General features: G+C 40.7%; 1 protein-coding gene across 1 annotated transcript in view; it reads left to right on the top strand.

Moving 5' to 3' along the window:
• SIL1 (SIL1 nucleotide exchange factor) overlaps positions 1-17,878 on the top strand; it is a 610,112-nt gene that overhangs the window by 470,568 nt on the left and 121,666 nt on the right. The window contains exons 7-8 of the mRNA XM_006866222.1: positions 2,378-2,569; positions 11,100-11,221. Of these exons, the coding sequence (XP_006866284.1) occupies positions 2,378-2,569; positions 11,100-11,221 (314 nt within the window). The remainder of the gene's footprint in view (positions 1-2,377; positions 2,570-11,099; positions 11,222-17,878) is intronic.

Genomic DNA, 17,878 nt, shown 5'->3' with positions numbered 1-17,878 from the left:
ATAAAAACCTGAAACTGTAGCATGGGTTTTAAATGAGCCATCTCAGAAGCAGCTTTAGTCATACTTACCAAAATCTGAAAACAACTCAAATGTTCTTCAGCAGATGAGTGGTTGAACAAACTGTGGTACATCTATATGATGGAATACTACTTAACCATAAAAAGAAATTAACTGTTGACCTGTGAAATAACTTGGATGGATCTCAGTGAAAAAAGTCAGTCTCAAAGGTTACATACTATATGATTCTATTTATATGTTTCCGTTAGGTGTCATCAAATTGGGTATGACTCATAGTCACCCTACGTACACCAGAATGAAACACTGCCCAGTCCTGTGCCTCCCAACTTGAGTGACTCATCTTCTGGCACCATCTCTGACACAATGTTCCACTGCTACTCATGAGGTTTTCATTGGGTAACCATTCAGAAGTAGTCTTCCTCTCCTTCTTCCTACTTTATTTTAGCCTGGAAATTCTGCTGAACCTGTCCACCATGGGTGACCATGCTAATATTTAAAATACAGTGGCATAACTTCCAACATCACAGCAACACATAAACCATGACAGTATGACAAACTGACAAACAAGTGTTATCAGTTTATATAACCTTCCCCAGTGCTAGAATTATAAAAATGGAGAACAGATTTGTGGTTTCCATGACACAGGGTTGGGAGGTAGGTTGAGAGGATGAGGCATACCTATAAAAGAGGAATGCAGTGAAGTTCTTTGGTGGTGATAGAATAGTTCTATTGCTTGATTGTTTTGGTGATTGCCTGAAACACTGATTTTGAAAAAATTGTATAGAACTCTACACATATACATACACACAAGTTGTTGTTGTTGTTGTTAAGTGCTGCCAGTTGGTTCCGACCCTAGCGACCCTGTACAGGGTTTCCAAGGAGCAGCTGGTGAACTTGAACTGCTGACCTTGCAGTTTAAACGGCTTGGCAGTCTTGTGCATTAATCCACAGTGCCACGCTGGACTCCTACACACAAATGGGTGCATGTAAAAACTGGTGAAATATAAATAAGGACTGTTTCAGTCTTCTGGTTTTGATATTATAGTTTCATTTTATAGAATGCTACCGTTAGGGAAGGCTGAATGAATGGTACATGGTACACCCTACCTAATCTATTTTTATAGCTTAAGTTTATAATTATTTCAAAATAGTTTGTTTTTTTTTAAATCCTTTCTGAGGACCAGGCAATGCTGTTTTTATAATAGAAAGGTAGTGAATTTCTTTTTCTGCTTATTTGCATGTCAGTCCACAAATCTAAATAGTGTCTCAGACTTCCTTGGCCTCTTTGCCTAGCCTTCGACGACCCTCTAGTGTCCTCTAGCTGGGTGCAAGGAGAACATTTAGCTATTGTTTTAGCTCAAAGAAGTGGGATCTGGCACCCTATAGATATGATTGCTTGCTCTGCCAAGAGCTTATCTTTTTGTAAGATAGGCTGATTCATTTTTCTGGTTTGTGTTTCTATGGAGTGTTTGGAACTAGGCAGAGAAACCCATAGGTAATAGATGAGCAATTTGGAGCTGACAGCTGCTCATCATCCTGCTTTTTATAAATATTCGTGCCTTTTAATTTTTCTTGGAAGGTAGAGACAGAAACCACTGTAACCTTTCAGACTCTCTTTGTAAGCACCATCCTGTAAAACTGGGAAGAAAACAGTGTGTCACATGTATAATATATCCAATTAAAGCCCTTTGTTCACTTTCAACATAACTTCATTTAAAAAAATCTTTGTATTTGTGTCAGGTAGGGAGGGACTGAGGGAAAATTGTTTGAGATTTTAGTATAGTACATACAATAATTTAGCCATTTCAAACAGTTGAGCAAATTGTACACCTGTGGTTAGATTGACAGTAATGACAGTGATTTAATTTTCATAAGCAAATTGCTCCTGCTTTGACAACTCCTTAACCACACTTTCCTATATCCCAATTTTCCTAAAATGTAGCTAGGTTGGGCAGGGCCAGACCAAGATAGTCTGCGAGTGTGGAAGTTAGAGAACCAGGGCATGGATTATTCCACTTTATACCATAACTGTCCCATGTGAAGTTAGAGATTGAAGATGAGCTTTCATTACATTTCCTGACTCAGTGTTTACAAGACTTTCCCATACTTTCTGAACATTGAAAGTTGTACTAGAATTCGTGGACCTTGGAAAATCTTTAGTATATTTTTGGAGTAGAGGGCTCTGTGGATAGGCTATGAGCCCTGTCTTCCCTGGACATCTTAGAAGGTACTGGTTAAAGAAGGTTTTCTTTGATTGAGAATGATGACTGTGGTAAGCCACAGAGGTTTAACCATAGAGGTGTCTTGGGAAAATGTCTCCAGTTATTTTAGTTAATCATCTCTTTGTTGATCTCCTTAGGCACGGCAGGCCGAGGTAAAGCGGCTCTTCCGCCCCATTGAAGAACTCAAGAAGGACTTTGCCGAGCTGAATGTTGTTATTGAGACTGACATGCAGATCATGGTTCGACTGATCAACAAGTTCAATAGTTCCAGCTCCAGCCTGGAAGAGAAGATTGCAGCACTCTTTGATCTCGAATATTATGTCCATCAGGTATTTAAGTTCTGTGTCCTCAACTCTGACTTTTCATTAATAGTTCCATAAATAAATCCTTCTGCCCAAGTCCTAGAAAATGACATTAGTATCTTTGCTTTCCTGTGCCCTCCCCCCCACCTCCCAGGGTGTTAAGGATTGCTATTCTAGGACCTCTGATAGTTTAGTGGTTTTGTTGTCGGGCTGCTAATCTCATGATCAGCAGGTCTAAACTACCAGCAGTTCCACAGGAGAAAGATGAGGCTTTCTGCTCCTGTAAAGATTTACAGTCTTGAAAACCCTGTGCAGGGTTGCTAAGAGTTGCAACTGACTCCACCGCACACCACTACCACCGCTAATCTAGGTATAGGAGTCACGATGTGGCACTGTACTTTAATGCGCTGGACTGTAAAGTTGGTTTGGACCTCAAGGTTGGTGGTTCAAGCTTACGAGCTGCTCCTTGGAAACCCTATACAGGGTCGCTGTGGGTCAGAACCAACTCAACTGCACTTAACAACAACAACCTAAGTGTATATCTATTTTAGAAAGATACATTCTTAGAGGTCAGCCTCCTTTTATTTGGAGTGTTACCTCTTTTATTGTTCTATCACTGAAGATACATCAGAGATCAAATAAACATGGTGCCTGTCCTGTAGACCCCATACAGGATGAAGGTGAAAATGTGACATTTAGACTGAGCATTAAAAGATGAGTAAGAGTTGGCTAAGTTAAGAGGGGGTGTTTTATTTTATTAGTGCTGATACGGCACTTTCTCACAGTTTGTTATTGGTGATGTGTGTTATCAAGTTGACTCTGACTCATAGTGAGTGATTCTAAAGTACAGAACAAAACTGTCCTACAGGATGTAATCTTGACAGGAGCAGATTGCTAGGTATTTTCTCCTGTGGAGTGACCATTGGGTTTGAACTGCCAACATTTTGGTTAGCAGGAGAGTGCTTAACAATTTTGCCACCAGGTCTCCTTTCTCATAAATTGTTGTTAAGTCCTGTTGGGTTGGTTCCAACCCTTAGCCACTCTGTGTAAGGTTTCCAAGGAGTGATTGGTGGGCTTGAATTGCTGACCTTGCAGTTAGCAGTCCACACCAGGAGGCTTGAAGCTCAAATTCAGGATGTAGGCTCTGTTGTTATTGCTGTTGTTAGGTGTTGTCAAGTTGGTTCCAATTCATAGAGACCGTATACACAGCAAGCAGTCTATGGTACTTTTAATATTCTCCAACACCATAACTCAAATACATCAACTCATCTGTTCATGGGCCAACATTCACATGCATGTGATACTGTTGAAAATACCATGACTAAGGCACACCTTAAGCCTCAAACTGACACCTTTGTTCTCGAACAGATTTGCTTAATGTAAAGCATTGTTGACTATCTTGGCTGCTGCTTCCATGAGTGTTACTCGTGGATCAAAGTAAAATGAAGTCTTTGACAACTTCAATCTTTTCTCCATTTATCATGATATTATTAATTGCTTATAAGTAGGTAGACACTACTATTAATCCCCTTTATCACTGAAAAAAATGAGGAATAGTGAGGTTATGTTACTACTCAGGGCCATTCAGCTAGTGAGTTGGTAGAGTTAGGATTTGCAACAAGGTCTGTCAGAGCCTAAACCCTGTGCTTATGGCCTCTCACAGGATTGTGGTACCTTTTGAAAGAAACTCAAAAGAGAACAGGTAGAGCTAAGGAGGAGGGATGAAGAGGTGCCATATCATATACTTACATAATAGATTTATTGAGTGGCTGATAACAGGCACTGTAACAGGTACTTGAGATACATCTATAAATAAAATTTGGATCTTAAATTCTAACAGAGCAGACAGACAATAAACCTAAACTATAATGTATTTGAAGGTGATAAGTACTATGGGAAAATAAAATGTAGACCAAAGTAAGTATTGGCAGTGTTGGGGAAGTGCATTTCAGGAAGAAGGAACCAGAAGTCAAAAGCTCTAAAGCAGAGAATATGCCTAGTGGGTTTTAGGAACTGCAAGGAAATGGGTGTAGTTGGAATTGAGAGAAGAGAGAAGGAAAAGTAGATGGAGCTCAGAGATATTGGGAAGAAGATCATGGAAGACCTTGTAAGGTCATGGAGAATGTGGAGCGAAAGAATGACATAATCTGACTGACTTTTTTTTTTTTTTTTCTTATATGTTTTATTGTGAATTATGTGATAGCTTACATGGGAGAACATTAGTTTTACATTCATTCTATCGTATATCAATCGTTTATCGTCTCATTACCATGGTTACAATCCCCTCCATGCATCATCAACCAACCAAAGGGTATACCCTGCAATCCCTCCCCCATACCCCCCAGGTCTTCAGCACACATCACTCTCCCTCTCTGGATCTAAAGTCTCCAGCTGCTCCATTGCTCCATGTCATCATCTCTGCCTCTATTTCAGGCATCATTGCTTCTCTGGGTAGGGTCCCGCTCTCTGCTCTTCTCCATTAATGGTCCCAGGGACCTCCGCTCCTAGACTGAAAAGTTAATCACTCCCCTCCTTGCTATAAATGCCTACCTTTACATTTCCAACCCTCACAATCAGTCCTGATAACAATTATTCACTATTGTATCATCAGAGATCCATCTGCATTTCATTGCATCAGCCCCGCCTAGACAGATTGAATACTACTCACTGGAGATTCTACCTTCCTCCATGCCCTCTGGATCTAGGTTCCCTCTTGAAAGCTTGTAAGCCAGTCACTTCTTGCCTTTGTAGCCCCCGCCCCCCATTTTGGGTAGCCAATGTCCAAGTTGCCCATCCTTGTCTACTCTGTGTGTGGAGGAGGTGGAAATGATTCTTGCTGTAAGGACTTGTTCCCTTTTTTGAGCTACTGCTTCCATAGGTGTAGGTCAAGTTTATCAAATTGTATGAGATTACTTTTTTTTTTTTTCCTCTTCTTTTTACTTCTGGTTGAGCTCTGATCATCCAGTCATTGAAGCCAGGTCAAGTGGGTATTATCTGCAAGTGTGGGTGGTCTTATGCATATGCCCTCTCTTCTTACCGGCTGGACGCTTCACTCTCCACTCTAGTCCTCTGTGGCTATGTCACTGACTCTGGGCCCAAGAGTCCGCAGGTCTTGCCACACTGCTGGTCAACCAGGTCTTTACCTGGGTTCACAGAAGGATCTTTCCAGCTTCTGTGTTGAGAACTATTATGGTGGCAGGGGGCCTGGGTAGAAGCTAGGAGACCAGATGTGAATCTATTGCAGTACTCTAGACTAGAAACAATGGTGACCCAGGAAGGCTATGTAATCATGACCAAATGCTTGTTTGAGATCCTCAGCAAGATATATATCCTCAATGTTCTCCCACACATGACATTGTCTTTGTTCTCTATGTTGTTGTTATTAAATGCTGTCAAGTTGTATCCAACTCATAGCAAGCCTGTATAGAAAAAACAAAAATAACTTCATAACTTTATTGACTGGTGATTTTGAGTCACCCCCCCTTGTGGTTCAAATTGACCTCACAGTCCAGTGCTTATCCCACAGCACCATACCAGTTCTCTATAAACTAGGCTAAAAGACAGCCTTTCTTCCTTTATGATTTTGCCAACTTTTGTTGTGAGAAAGGATGAGTGTATACTTTATCTGCAGGAAATTTGGAGCAGCCTATTCATCTTCTTTCTCTGCTTATAACTCTTTCTCAAACCTTGAACAGGAGGACTGTGATCCTCTTAGGGGAAAAAAAAGTCTGGTTTCTCTTTCCCCTCTCCCAGTTTTTCCCTCCAGGGTAAAAAAAGAAAACTCCAACAGCTTTTTCTTTCCATTATAGATGTTTAAAGAAGTATGTTGTGGATCATAGGGGGTTAATTGGCCAACTCATTCCTGCTCTGATGTTGACAGCTTTTATTTTCCTCTATCTTAGCATACTTGGATGGATCTTTAGATATCAGATTTCTATAGGCACTTGCTTTAGTTACAGCATAAAAGACCAAGATTACTGGAGAGTTTATCATAACTATTTGGGAGGAAGCACACAGGATGCTTCAGCTAGCAGTGCCTCCAATAAAGTTATTTTTGTTTTTAATTCCCCTGAAGGCCCTCCAGTCATTTTGCAGTGCCATTCCTAAGATGACATTTTATTTTGCTTTCATGGGTCACTGGTTAAACAATTTCTTGGACAGCACTAGACTCAGCCAGAGGTCAGCCTAGGAACCATCCATTGGTAGAAGCCAACTTTGATCTTCTTAGTAGAAGAATCATAAATATTCTAGATCATTGGCCTTTTGATTGGAAGTGTAAGTAAAGTCCTTAATATAGGTTGGTCCATCAGGCTACAATGAAAGATTGCTAAGCTGAGGTTTCATAAAAGAATTAAAGGATGTATCTCAGCCTTGCGTTCCAGTTATGATTGGGAGTTGGGGTTTTGTAGTGCCAGTTGTGAATAACAGAGTTTTTCTAGTTAGGAGACTCACAAATCCATTCCCATTTCAAATTCACTGAATGGACATTTTGAAGAGCCAGGGGCTTCAAGGACCCGAACTGGGTCTGCCCAAGGATTCCTCACAGCCATATGTAAATTATTAAACAGGATTTGTAAAAATCAAAATCTTGTGTGTGGAAAACAGTTTGTGGGTTATTTATGAGAGGTGGCTTCTGTCTGCCCCATCAACCCTGGAGTGATGCATTTGCCTCCCCTTTTGTGACTCTTCAATTATTTACCATCATTTTTTTCCTTTCTCACTGCTAGGGTTCTTTACTTTCCTCCTGAGTGTTACTTTCAGTTTCCTATTATGCTCCCTCCCTCTGGCTTGAGCTCCTCTCTGCCTGCCCTATCCCTTCCTAAAGGCTGCCTGGGATGAGTTCTAGCTCCAGACTCAGATGAAGAGCTGTGATCCTGGGCTCTGGCCATAACCCAGCTTTATGTGCTTTATGTGCAGTGGGCAGAATGACTCTTTTCTTCCTCATCTCCTATGAAATTATAAATGAGAAAAATCTCAAAAAGACTGAAATACTTATATAAATGTCAACATTTATGTGGTACTGAATTATCATTGTAGTAGTAGGAATAATAAAGATAAACTGGATCTAACACAGAACCTCTGTGACTGTGGACAGTTGCTTTGTGACTGATAGAGTGGCAGCTGCTCTGCTAGGAATTCAGATCAACTTAGATAAGTGACTGACCCAGACATGAAATGAAAGGACTCTGAACCATGGTTTTATATCAGGAAAACCTAAAGGAAAGGGAATCAAAGAGAGACAATAAATTCTTAGATTTTAGAATCAGAACATGTGAGGAAGGAAGGCTCAGTAAGTATTATTTGTATTAATGTCAGCAAAGCACCCAACTCTGAATTTCCAGTTAGCTAGTTGTTGCCTGTTAATCATACTTCTTCATAAGGATAGATTGAAGTAGGAAAGTCCTGACTTTGACTAGTGGTCACATAGCATAGTAGATTTGATATGTTCTTCATGACTCTGGATTAACCATTTCTTCAGGTCTATGGAGTGCTGGTGGAGGTTCAAACCTACCAGCTGCTCTGTGGCAGAAGAATGAGGCTCTTTGCTCCCATAAAGATTTACAGTCTTGTAAACCCTATATAGAGTTGCTATGAGTCATAATCAACTTGATGGCAGGAGATTTGTTTTTTGTTTTTAATAGTGCTAGTGCCTACTCCATTTAGTTGGCACAGACACGTCTCATTGCCTTTTGACTCATAGGGGACTTTGTTTCAGAAACATTTTCTGCAATAAAATTAATTCAGTGATTATTTATTGTGCACTGAACTTTATGCCCAGCACTGTTCTAATCAATGGAGCTACAACAGTGGACAGACAGACAAAAAAAACCTGCTCAGTGGAGAAATTATATCAAAGTGTGTAAGAATGATTTCCCAAGTGTTAAAGCAGGCTTGTTTTTTATTAAGTACCATTGAGTCAGTTCCAATTCATGATGACCCTGTGTAGGGTTTCTGAGGAGCAGCTGGTGGATTTGAACCACTGACCTTGTGGTTAGTAGTCCAGTGCTTATCCTACAGCACCACACTAGGCCCACCTAAAAATATTGGCAGAGTCAAATACAGTGCTATCCTTTCAAACTCAACTTCTGCAACAGTCTTCTTGCAGTTTGGAGACAGAGGTAAGGACATGAGTAGATAGGTAGAAAACTGCTCTGTGATACCTGGAGCAAAAAGGTGGGTGGAAGTCACATTGCTTGGCTTTAGCTTTCTGTTTATTCTTTTTTTAATGTTTTATTGTGAATTATGTGATAGTTTACATGGGAAAACATTAGCTTTACATTCATCCTATTGTATATCATTTCATTGCCATGGTTACAATCCCCTCCATGCATCCTCAAACAACCAAAGGGTACACCCTAGAAGCCTTCCCCCTGGTCGTCAGCACACAGCCCTTCTCCCTCTCTGGGTTTAGAGTCCCACTCCATCTCTCCATGTCATCTTCTCTGCCTCCATTTCTGCCATCACTGCTTCTCTAGGTAGGGTCCCACACTCTGCTCTTCTCCCTTGATGGTCCCAGGGCCCTCCGCTCCTGGACTGCAAAGTTAACCACTCCTCTCCTTTTGCTACAAAATGTCTACCTTTACATTTTCAACCCTCACAGTCAGTCCTGATAGCAAGTATTCACTATTGTGCCACATGAGTGCCATCCCCATCACCTTTCATCAGCCCCACCCAGACAGATTGGCTACTACTCAGTGGAGATTCTACCTTCCTCCGTGCCCTCTGGATCTAGGCTCCCTCCTGAAATTTGTAAGCCAAGTCACTTCTTGCCTTTGTAGCCCCTCCATTTTGGGTAGCCAATGTCCAAGTTGCCCATCCCTGTCTACCCTATGTATTGAGGGGGTGGGAATGATCCTTGCTTTAAAGATTTATTCCCTCTTTTTAGCTACTGCATCCCTAGGTGTAGGTCAAGTTCATCAAATTGTATCAGATTACTCTTTTCTTCCTCTTCTTTCTTCTTCTAGTTGAGTACTGATCATCCAGCCATTGAAGCCAGGTCAAGTGGGTATTATCAGCAAGTGTAGGTATTCTTGTGTATACTCCCTCACTTCTTATCAGCTGGATGCTTCACTCTCCACTTTAGTCCTCTGTGGCTATGTCACTGACTCTGGGCCCAAGAGTCCCCAGGTCTTGCCATACTGCTGGCCAACCAGGTATCCACCCGGGTTCACAGGAGTCTATTGACTGTGGTAGGGCTTAGCTTGCTGCTTCATTAATGCTTTTGCCTCACTTCCCCTTATCAGTAACCAATGTAGTCACCACTCAGAGCATGTGTCTGCTCGTATATTCCCATTGAGTCTTAGTCTTGGAAGGGGGTTTGCCCTGAGGGGGACCTGACCACTTGCCTTGATGTCTTCTGGGCAAGCAGCTTGCTTGTCCTTGTAGTAGTCAGTCAGACTGCCATTATTGTTTTGTTTTTTTCCTGTTGGTCTTTCTTTCAAGAAGCATCTTCTGTTCTTCTAGCCATTCCAGGCTGGTCTGCTTGTCCTTTCAAGTGGAAATTTCCCACCTCAAAAGATTCTGGATGGGGTTCAGGATTCCACTTAAGGTCTTATGTAATGCAGAGGCTCCACAGGAAGCCTCCTTCACTGGACATGTTGTAGCCCCATGTTTCTGTATATTCTGTATATTCTTGATGATTTGTGCAGTGGGATCAGCATGTGGGCATGAGGCAGCCTATATAGCTACAAGGATATCTTCAAAGGAGATTGTAGAGGGAAAACAAGATCCAATGACCTTTCTGAGGAAACAGTTTTCTTATCTCATGATACTAATGAAACTTGGGGAATGAGATACCATGTAGAACAGAGGAGAGTCAGTCTGAACTCAAGGCTCTGGACCTTAGGTGATAGACTAGATCAATGCTGTCCAGTTGAAATTTCTATGATGATGAGAATGTGCTGCACTGCCCATTATAGTGACCACTAGACACTAACACCAGCCTACACTAAAGTTTTTAGAAGGCGTTAGTGAATATCTGATCATGAATCTTGTCAGATTCTGTCAGCTTTAGACAATGAAGTAAAAAAGGGGAATGAGAAGGGTATTTCTCTTTAGCATGCATCTAGCACCCCCACTATAGGGCCCCTTGAATAGTTCTTTACTTGTAATTAAAATTCATCTTTTTTGGTTGTTTTTTAATCCCTGCTGCCTCCACTGCCCTCATTGGAACTGGACATGAACAGGAAGCATGACACCATTTAGTAGTGCTGATGACGCCAGATTCTTTGTGTTAACAGCTTGTACATTGAGAGTAAGCTTTGTGACTCATTAAGGTATTGGAATTTTCCAGGACATGTTTGGCATAAGCAATAGCTGGGTGCCATTTCCGTTGATTCCCACACAGGTACTCATATATTGTTAGATGAAGTAGAAGTTCTCAATTTTAAGATTACTTAACATTTCAGTTTGTTTTTGAAAACCCTTTCCTAGTTAGTCATTGCTTCTTACTTGGTTTTAAAACTTGTCTTTGGATATTTACCAAAAGCAAAAGAATATTTAAAAAGTTCTTCCTTCCTTGATGGTTGTACTGTACTAAGCAGTGCCTTTATTGCAGATGGATAATGCTCAGGACCTGCTTTCCTTTGGTGGTCTTCAAGTGGTGATCAATGGGCTAAACAGCACAGAGCCCCTGGTGAAGGAGTATGCTGCGTTCGTGCTTGGGGCTGCCTTTTCCAGGTGAGCAGTGTGAATGGACTTCTCATTGGCCAGGATGGTTTGGACCTTTCAATTGAAATTGAGCTTTATTCTTGGCCTGATGGATAGGAAAACGGTTATAGTTGAACTCTTGCACATCTTTACCTAGATGTCAGAGTTATCCCAAGAGAACTAGAGTCAGAATTTGCCCTCATTCTAAGTTTTATCAGTTGTTGCCATCTGTAACTCTCTGTACCCCCTGGCTTTTATATATATGGACATCAAATAACACAGTTTTGGTTGCATTCTGTGTTTCATTCAAAGCTAGTAAAGTAGAACAACCATAGATAGTAGGGAGGGAGGGGAATCAACACCAAGAGTTTATCCTTTTGACAGTGAGGCTACATCTTATGATGAATAAATGATGAACCTGACCAAAGGTGGCCTATTGGGGGACTGTATTGTTCAGAGCCAATCAGCATGCACCCAGGTTATTGTGCTCTCTGCGATGAGAGTTGTTTCGAATTTCAATTATTCCTGTTTGTGCTAGAGGACTGATCCAGAAAGAGGAGCAGGGAGGCAGAATCTCCAAATAGTGAATTTAGAAAGATATGTATTACATACATCATTATACTCATCCTATAAAGGTCAAGATGCCTTCCTGCTGCAGATGGTCTGTTGAAGCTAGAATTCTTCTCACTTTCAAATATCTATTCTTTGTGCCTCTAAAATGAGAACCAACATTCTGATTCCTGATGCAGTGTCATGGGTGGTGGTTATTAGGAGTTGTCTGGCTTGACTGTAGGAAGAAGACTATTCTGAACATATTTACATTGGCGGCTTTGTTCTGAAAAGCTTTCCTTTTTGTATTTAATCAGAACCTCAGACTGACACCCTCTCATTCTGAGAGGCTCCAGCATCTTAGTAAATTAAAGAGCAGAGCTGAGAGTGCTTCAGGCCTTTTTTTCCTTATTCCCCTTATCAGTATACTGCCTTGAACTTCAATCCCTAGTTGTCCTGTGGTTGTGTTGTTGATGGGCAAAACTGGGGCCTTCAGGGAGACTTCACATATCCTGGCCTGTATTTCGTTCTGTTGTGCATTATTATTAATGCACATGAGTCCAGTTAGCTAGTTGTTGCCTGTTAATCATACCAACTTGATGGCACCTAACAACAACCAGACCCATCCTAGAAATCTTTTTTATAATCTCAAGTACTTTATTTCCACCTTACAGTCTTAATAAATTATTATACATGTTTCTTGTCATTGCTTTTAGAAATACATTTCTTGGGGAAAACTGTATAGCATCTTGCTGACACAGCGTAGTTAAGGAGGACTAACTGACTTGGGAAGCATGCATTGGGCCTACTTAGCAAACCTTAACTTACCCAGGGGTTATGCCAGTATGTGACATTATTGTGACTTTTTTGTGACTATAAGACAATGTTAACATTTATGCAGCATCGCTAAAATTTAAATGGAGATAAATAAAAATATTGCAATTTAGTGTTTTGGTATCAAACAAACTGCTGTATTCGAAATGTTCTAGCTGGGCTTTTGATGACTCACTGGAGGGCTGTTACAATGACAGCATGGTATGGCGCCAGAGCTTTTGGAAGCCAGCAGCAGGCTCATGAACATCAGGAAAATGTCAGTGTTTTATGCAAAGAGTATCTTGATGCAAGGTAACAATATTTCTGCTCAGAGAGGCAGATTTCAGTGTTCTAGTCTGATATTCATTATTAACTTTTGTTTAGTATTGGTTCTGCACCTCCCTACCTGTGCACATACAGTTGTTCGCATAGGAGCATACATACCACATACATATGCATGCACACACAGTGACTGAATGAGCTGACTCTGTCAAGAGAGCATAGTGGGCACCCTGGAATCACGGAGTCCCAGGGCAGGGCTGTCAGCCAGACATCATTCCTTCTAGCTTTCTGCTAATGGGCAAGAATATTATCCCAGTTGTCTCAATGTTTGAGTATCTGGGAAGACTAGGAAGACCACTGACCAGGCCTAGAGTCAGGAAATCTGGCTTCCAGTTCAGTACCATTTTCTGACTGTAGGCTCATAGTCAAGTGATTTACCTCACCATTAGTCAGAATCAACTTGTCTTCAGTGAGTTCAGTGTTGTTATTGTTGTTGTTTTGTAGATCTCAGCTATTTCATTTGTTAACTGAGGACTGCAGTAGATGTCCTGTGCCCTAAGGCTGGGTGAATATCAAATAATATACAATAAAAGAAAAAAAGCCAAACACATTGTTGTTGAACTGATTCCTACTCATGGCTACCCATGTGTTGCAATATAGAATTGTGCTTCTGAGAGTTTTTATGGCTGTGACCTCTTGGATCACCAGGGTTTTCTTTCAAGGTCCTTGTGGGCGAGTTTGAACTGTCAGCCTTTACAGTAAGTTTTATGAAATGATTATAAAGTACCTGTCAGTTATAAGGTGATATAACATCATCACCACCCTAATTATGATAGGTCCTTTTTAATATCAGTTTTCACTGTAAGGAAATTCTTTCATAGGTTAGACCTAAATTGTTTTTTTACATTATAGACTTTTACCCTCCTCGTTTTCTCTTAAGTGCTTATGTTCTGCCACGTGTCTCTTGGTGCTAATCTTGCCGCTGTCTGGGTTAATTGCTTAATAAGGCCTCCATGCATTTCTATGGATGAAGATATCTCATCTGGTATTAAACAAGAAGCAATTATTCTAAGATCAAGAAGATATTGTTGACATAAATTAACTGACATAGACACTCAGTGTTATATGGCCACTGAAGTAAAGTTTGTTCGTTCTTCTATTTGAATATTTTTCCTACTTATTTATAGGTCACGTACACTCATTATCTGCTTTTTGCTGCCCAAGCTTTTGTATAAGAAGATTTGAGGAGAGGGGGAAGCTGGTGCTCATGATGTCACCATTTAAAAACAAACAAACGCTTCTTTCTCCTACTCAGTTCAGTTGTTTTCATTAGCCTTTCTACAACCTGATATTGTCTTATGAAGGCACTTGTGTGTCTGCCTCAGACTGACCTACCAGGAGTCTCTGCAGTCCCAGACAAGTCATTTGTGTCAGTATAAAGGAAATCTCAGCAAGGCCTTGTAAATTTCAGAGTCCATGCTGTCTTCTGTAATCTGGTTTTGGTTTCAGTTCTCAGCAAAGTAGCTGTCTGCTTTTGGTTTTCTCTTGTCTTCCTGTACATAATCTTTACCTTTTAGCTGTCAGGAGATATACTTTCTAGGCTGGTGTGCTTACCCCATGTACCACTGGCTTTTGCTGTTCTCATACACCTACCTCTGTCATTTTTTTGGTCCTTCTACCTTGGACACCCTCACTATGAGTTGAAACTGACTCCATGGTACTTAACAACACAACAACATCCATCTTTGGAGTCCTAGTGTAGGACTGTAAGATAAACACTGTAGTCCTTAAGGTCGGTTTGAACTGCAAGATTGCCAGTTCAAACTCACCACCCACTCCTTGAAAATCCTATACATCGTCATTATGCGTTGGAACCAACTCAACGGCACTTAACAACAACAACACTAAGTGCAAGGTTGACAACTCATACTCACCAGTTGCTCCTGAAAACCCTATACAGGGTTGCTGTGAGTCGGAACTACATGCATGGATTATTATGCAATTACAGTGACTGCTCACTGTACACAGTTGTTTGAACTGTAGTCCACAGTTTGCAGGATGTCATGGAACTAAGCACTGTACATGCAACAAGGGCTGTACATGCTATCCAACTTGAGATTGTGTTCTTTGTGATTGAGCCCTGGAACAGGCTTCTTTTCTGATTTCTCTCTTCTTGACATCTTCTTCCATTGCCCTAGCAGATTGTGGATTACACATATCTTTTTCTGAAATGAATGGCTTTTTCTGTGCACCCCGCCCCCACTGCCCATGCTTTGTTGGCTATGTAGTGTCCTCAGTTGTACTCTTCCCACTTAGATTTTATTGATTCATTTTTAACCATTTGCCAGTGTTATTTCTACATCTCACCTATGTCTTCCACTCTTGAAGCCTGGTGGCTTTTGTAAACTTGTTGTAGCACAACATTCTTAACTCTTCACTTTTGTCATGCACTTGTTTTTATTATTAAGTGCTGTTGAGTTGGTTCCTACTCATAGTGGCCCTTTATCGGGCTTCTAAGGAGCCGCTGGATACTTAGAAATTCATTTCAAATTTTTTTCCAAGATCTTGTATTCTCTGCCCACCTCTATTATCTCTTCACATTTTCATCACCTGTTGAGTATGCTTTTTGTCCTTGTTGTGACCTCCAGCTCCTGGTACACTTTTCTGTTTTCCCCATTAGCACCTGTGCTCCTCACTCTTTCCTCTTTATAGGCTTCTTCCTCTTAACTCAGAGATGTATTCAGGTTGCCTGTCCACTTACTTTTGCCTTGCCACCAACCTGTCCATTGACTTCCTTTTAATTATCAAGTTTCTTGAAAGAATAGGTGAAAAAAAGGTGAGTCCAAATGAGTACACATCAGCTAATATTCTCAAATGCTCTATTTCTACAATCTGGTTTCTGTTCCTATAGTACTTTGGCACCATTAACACCTCTCTTGTTAAGTGACATGAATTTGGTCCCTTAGGATTTCCAAGGAGCGACTAGTGGGTTTGAACTGCCCACTAGTCACTCCTTGGAAACCTTCAAGTTAGCAATCCAGTGCTAATCCCACAGTACCACACTAAAACATATCTGTAATATTAACCTCTACTTTCCTTTGGAAATTTCACCCTTAGCTGCCATATCATTATAATCTCTTGGTTCTTGGATGTATAATTAATTACTCCTCCATTTTCATTTTCTAGCAGCAGCATCTTCTTAATGTATCCTAATTGTAGCTATTAATCTAAATTCTTTTGACCTTGTCCCTCTTCTCCTGTTGTTCCCCCATGGATTCAAATCCTCCTCCACTATATATAAGTCCCATATTTACATTTAAGTCTAGCCTTTCTCCTGTTTCTGCCAGACTGTCTAATTATACCACAAACTCAGGAAAATTAAATGGAACTCATTTATCTCACAAACTAGGTTTTCTTCTATTCTCTTTTTTAATCTATCCTTGTCATTATGATTGTCATAGTCACCAAACTTGAAACTTTTGAATGACATGAGCATTTTTTCTCCTTTCACCATCTCATTCAGTTAATATATTTTGTAGATTTTTATTTACATTATTACTGTCTACTAAACACCACCACCCCATTCTTTTCTACTTTAAAGAACCTTAATATTGTGAGGATAGCAACAACTTCAGAAGTTGGGTGGTGGGGATTTCTCTTCACAAATTCTAGGAAATGAGCCATGATTGTTGTAAGTAAATGTGATACAGAGAATTACTTAATATAGCCCTTTGAGCTATTGTCTTTTTAACTCCCACTAAATGGTAAGTGGCTGTGCTATGTAAATATGAAGACTAGATAGCTTGCTAGTAATATAAATAGGAGGCCTGGCACCCTTGTGGGGGTGAGATCCTGTAAAAAAGTATATGGAAACCTCACATGGGGATTGGTCAGTTTTGCCATTCCTCTAGGCACATGAACAATGAATCATCCCAGAGGTAGAAAGGAGGACATCAATGACCACCAAGAAAGACGAGGCAGGAGTAGACCTGGGTAGGACCCTGGGTCCCTGCATTGAGAACCTTGTCAATCTAGGAAACAGAGAACTGTAAGGCTGAAGTTGACAAAAAAGCAGTGGCAGAGAAGCAGAGGAAGCAGAACCAAGAGACTGACATAAGACAGAACAGCAGGCTTCCAGACCCAGAGTGAGAAAGCTAAATGCCTTCAAACGGGAGGCTTGCTGGTAGAGTGGAGTGCCCCTGGGCCAAGAAGCCAAGGACCAGAGAGAGGTGTGCCTGTGGGCTCAGCTGAGAAGAAGCTTTCCTGATTGAACTGTATCCTGAGCATTCCTGAACCTAAATTATAACCAGTTACTTCCCTAATAAACCTTAGAATCCTGAGTATTAGCTGTGAGTTTTATGTGGCCATTGCAATGAACTATCAAACCACAGAGAAGTCGATAGTGCCATGGGAGGGATGTATGATGTCAGAATTGGTAAAAAGGTTGAAGGGTGGAGGCATATTTGACCTCCTCAAAGGAATCAATCTTGGGCAGTTGATACTGATGATCTTTATTCTCCTCCTCCTTTGTGAAGTTAGAAGAGGTCAGACACCAATTACCCTACACCATTTTTACAGCAAACATAATCTCTTCTTCAAGGATCAAGATTAGCCTAGAGATGGGCACGTGACCTAATTCTGTTGAATGAGACATAAAGTGGTATTTTCTAGAAAGGGTTTTGCTCATTAATATAAAGATAGCAAAGAGACCCTGCCTAATTCTTCCTGACTTGACAATTGTTTGGATTTGCAGTAGATATCTTGGACTTGTGAGTTGAAATATCCAAATGGGTTACATTAAAAGGTCTTGAATAGAGAGGGAGAAGAATGTTGAGCATACTCAAAATCATAATAGAGACCAGGCTTAGTGGTTAGATAGAGACTGGTGTAATTCCAAGATTGTGACTCTTAGTCATCCTTTAGTTCTGGAAATGAACTCCTCCCAGTGGCTCAATTTTCAGCCAAACAATAGACAGACCTATAAGGAGAACAAGAACACTTGTGAGGTATGTACACCTAAAAAGAATAAGTCATTTGAGAGTA

This window comes from Chrysochloris asiatica, unplaced genomic scaffold, assembly GCF_000296735.1.
Source record: "Chrysochloris asiatica unplaced genomic scaffold, ChrAsi1.0 scaffold00087, whole genome shotgun sequence".
Classification (NCBI taxonomy): domain Eukaryota; kingdom Metazoa; phylum Chordata; class Mammalia; order Afrosoricida; family Chrysochloridae; genus Chrysochloris; species Chrysochloris asiatica.
The sequence above is the reverse complement of the archived record's forward strand: the minus strand, read 5'-3'. Positions and strand labels throughout refer to the sequence as shown.